Source organism: Terrapene carolina, unplaced genomic scaffold (assembly GCF_002925995.2).
Source record: "Terrapene carolina triunguis isolate 2854851 unplaced genomic scaffold, T_m_triunguis-2.0 Scaffold676, whole genome shotgun sequence".
NCBI lineage: Eukaryota > Metazoa > Chordata > Testudines > Emydidae > Terrapene > Terrapene triunguis.
The window spans coordinates 657,582-661,667 of NW_020665027.1; the positions used below are offsets into that span (position 1 = coordinate 657,582).

The window sequence follows — 4,086 nt, forward strand, 5'->3', positions numbered from 1 at the left end:
AACTATCCACAACGACTCCAAGATCTCGTCCTTGAGTATGAATAGCTAATTTAGACCCCATTCAAGGTGTGGGCGTACCATGGGGTGATGGGGCTCCTGCCCCACACTGGGCTCTAAGGGGTTAATAGAGCCCTAGGGAGGCTGCATAGGAGGCAGCTAATCAGAGAGGGGCTGCCGAGGAGCAGCCAATCAGGGCTGGGCTGGCCCATATAAGAAGGGCTGCAGAGCAGAGCAGCTTCAGTCACTCCCTGAAGCTTGAGGCGGGAGGAGGACTGGCTGCTTTGCAGGCTAAAGGTAGCAAACACCCTGGACAGAGCAGTGCTGCAGGCAGAGACCCGGGAAGATAAGGCAGCTCCTGGTGGGATGCAAGGATCTGCAGGCTGAGGCCCTGAGGCAAGGGCAAAGAGGGTGCTGGGGCCGTGGGGAAGTGGCCCAGGAAAATCTGCTGAAGAGTCGTAGGGGTCGCCGCAAGCAGCAGCCTTCTACAGGCTGGGACCCGGCGTAGTGGGCGGGCCTGGGTCCCCCCCACTCACCACCGGGGAAGGGGCTAAACAGTAGACTGTGGTCACCACTGAGAGAAGTGGCTGGACAGGGACTACAGAGACGGCCCCCGGAAGGCGGGGAGCACCTAGCGTGGCACGGTCGGAGGGTTGTCACTGACGGGGACATCGCGGTCCTTGGAGGGATGTGGGTTCAGGAGCAGAAGAGGTGATGGGCGGAGCAGGGCGCACTGGCTACCAGAGCTAATTCCCACATTGGCCACGAGGAGGCGCTGGAGTGGTGAGCGCGCCCCGGCACACATGGATTTATACAGAGGCAATATGATATTTTCTGTCTTATTGTCTATCCCGTTCCTAATGGTTGCTCACATTCTGTTAGGTTTTTTTTGACTGCCGCTGCACATAGAGCAGATGTTTTCAGAGAACTCTCCACGAGTCCACGATCTCTTTCTTGAGTGGTAGCAGTTAATTTAGGCCCCATCATTTTATATGCATAGTTGGGATGATGTTTTCCAATGTGCATTACTTTGCACTTAACAACATTAAATTTCATCTGCCAGTTTGTTGCCCAGTCACCCAGTTTTATGAGTTTCCCCTTTGTAGCTCTTTGCAGTCTGCTTTGGACTTAACTATCTTGAATAATTTGCAAATTTTGTCACCTCACTGTTTACGCCTTTCCTCCCCAACTGGGTAACCATGCAACATATAGGGCAAACTGAGGCACACATAGGAGTCATAAAAGTATTGCAGAAAATTCCCATTTCATCACACTGGTACAGGGAGTAAAAGTAATATTACCCTGCAGCCAAACAGCTTTCCTAATGGTCTTCCGTTGCTCGGAGCAGGTGCTACAGATTACATATTGGCACCTTAAAATCTCAGCATGGACTGCAGTGCCTGGAGGTGCAGGACAGAGGCAAATGGAATGTCCCCCAGGGCATCCAAGCCAGAGAAGCAACTGAAACATTCTGCAATGGGCACCGCATGTGGTTTTTCCCCCTGCAGCCCTCTCCATGGGGCTACCTACCCTTAGGGTGACCAGACAGCAAATGTGAAAAATCGGGACAGGGGGTGGGGGGTAATAGGAGCCTATATAAGAAAAAGACCAAAAATCGGGACTCTCCCTATAAAATCGGGACGTCTGGTCATCCTACGACCCCTTTAGGGTGTCCATTACATTAGGTGGGGCTACAACCTCCCTGCTCCCTTTCACTCAGGGAGCAAAGGACCCAAGAGTCAGGCCTGTCCCTGTCACAGGGGAGCTGATCCCTGTTATCAGACCTGGGCCCAGTTCCCCTGTGTCAGAGCCCAATCCAGCCAATTGAAAGGGGCTGGGCTACACCTGGGCCTATAGGGCTGCAAGAGGGGAGAGAGGGTGACTGGCACAGGCAGTGTCTGGGGAAGGGAAGCCACAGTGGAGTGGAGCTAACGCCTGTGGTGGGTCCCTAATGGGAGGGGCTCAGGGCTCAGGGTGGACGTCGGGCTGACCAGACCTGGGAAGCTAATTTATTGTTAGTGGCCTGGGCGGCGGGTGTCAAAGACCAGGGCAGGCTAAGCCTCCCCCGACCCAGGCCATAGCCCCACCCATTTCCGCCCCGAGGCCCCGCCCTCACTCCCCCTCTACCCTGAAGCCGGCAGGGGCTCACTCAGCTCCAGCCGGTGGACTGGAGCTCAGGCCCACACGTGGCCAGAGGCAGCCCGGGGCTCGGGCCAGCCTGGGGGCCAGTGGCCTGGGCGGCATTGGGGGGTCCTGCAGCTCAGCCCGGCACTGGGGCCAGCATTGGGGGGTGCGGCCGGCATAGCTGGGGAGGGTGCATGGGAGAGTCCTCGGGGCTCCTCCAGCCGCATGGGTGGGGGGCTCTTCGGGGATCCTCTGGCTGTGCAGGGGGAGGGTCCTGGGGCGGACGGGGCGAGGCTGGCGGGCCAGCCTCCCCAAAGGAAGGGTTCACCCACCACCCAGGGTTAGTGGCACCTAGTTGCCCTAATCCCTTCAGACGCAGTATCACTAGACGTGCTTCATTACAATACTGTTTCTCTGTCCCTGGCAGGGGGGGGAGACAACATGGAATAGCATCACAGCCGGCGCACCATGCCCTCTCCCAACAACACCGACCTCAGCCCTTCCTCCTTCGTCTTGGCCGGCATGCCCGGGCTGGAAGCTGCCCGTTTCTGGCTGGCGTTCCCTCTGTGCTCCATGTACCTCGTGGCCATTGTAGGCAACGGCGCGGTGGTGTTCATTGTAAAGACGGAGCTGAGCCTCCATGCCCCCATGTACATCTTCCTCTGTATGCTGGCCTCCATCGACCTGGCGCTGTCCACCTGCACCGTGCCCAGAATGCTCTCCCTCCTGTGGTTTGACTGGAGGGAAATCAGCTTCGGCGCCTGCCTGCTCCAGATGTTCCTCATCCACTCCCTGTCCGCTGTCGAGTCCACCGTCCTGCTGGCCATGGCCTGGGATCGGTACATGGCCATATGCCACCCTCTGCAGCACGCGACCATCCTCACCAATCCGGTGATGGCGAAGATAGGCCTGGCTGCTGTGGCTAGGGGCGTGCTGTTCTTCCTCCCTTTGCCCTTGCTCATTCTTCGCCTATCGTTCTGCGGCTCCAACGTCCTGTCGCACTCCTATTGTTTGCACCAGGACGTTATGAACCTGGCCTGCACCAGCACCACAGTCAATGTCGTCTATGGCTTGACTGCTATCCTCTTGGTGATGGGGCTCGATGCGCTACTGATTGCCTTGTCCTACTTCATGATCATCAAGGCTGTCTTGCAGCTGTCCTCGAGGAAGGAGCTTGTCAAGGCTTTCAGCACCTGCGTGGCCCACCTCTGTGTGGTCCTGGCCTTCTACGTGCCACTGATTGGACTGTCCGTGGTGCACAGGTTTGGGAAAGGCCTCGCTCCGCTGGTTCAGGTTGTCATGGGGGACGTCTACCTCCTGGTGCCGCCCCTGCTGAATCTCATTGTCTACGGGGCGAGGACCAAACAGATACGCAGACAGATCCTGAGGTGGATTCTCCATCACTGACCATTTTTAAATCAAGATGGGATGTTTTTCTAAAAGACCTGCTCTGGGAATAATTCTGGGGCAGTTCCCTGGCCTGTGCTACACAGGAGGTCAGACTAGATGATCACAACGGTCCCTTCTGGCCTTAGAATCCATGAATCTATAACTTAAGATTGATAACGAAGGAGCCACTCAGAGACTTGCCTCCACTTTGTCTTCTGTATCCACCTGTCTTCTCTTGTCTTACACTGAGATTGGAAGCTCTCTGGAGTGGGGACTGTCGTTTTGTTCTGTGTTTGTACAGCGCCTAGCACAACAGCTGGTCCGTGACTGGGGCTCCCAGGCACTGCTACAACACAAATAACACAAATAATGAACCTAACCTGAGAGCACACATTCATTCTGAAACACTGTGGTGATGGGAACCAACACAGGAACCTGGATAGAGAGGTGTGACGTTATCTGATTAAAATATGACCATGTAGATCATTGTTGCAACCACTGTTATATATTTGCAACATCTCTTGTACAAAATGTGGCATGTAAGATGTCTATGAAATGGTTATGAATTGCTGGTTA

General features: G+C 55.5%; 1 protein-coding gene across 1 annotated transcript; it reads left to right on the forward strand.

The window, feature by feature from the left end:
• The first annotated feature begins 2,589 nt into the window (after positions 1–2,589).
• Positions 2,590–3,528, forward strand: LOC112122912 (olfactory receptor 51E2-like). The gene has a single exon (XM_024221613.2). The coding sequence runs from the start codon at positions 2,590–2,592 to the stop codon at positions 3,526–3,528; it is 939 nt and encodes a 312-aa protein (XP_024077381.2).
• Positions 3,529–4,086: the final 558 nt, after the last annotated feature.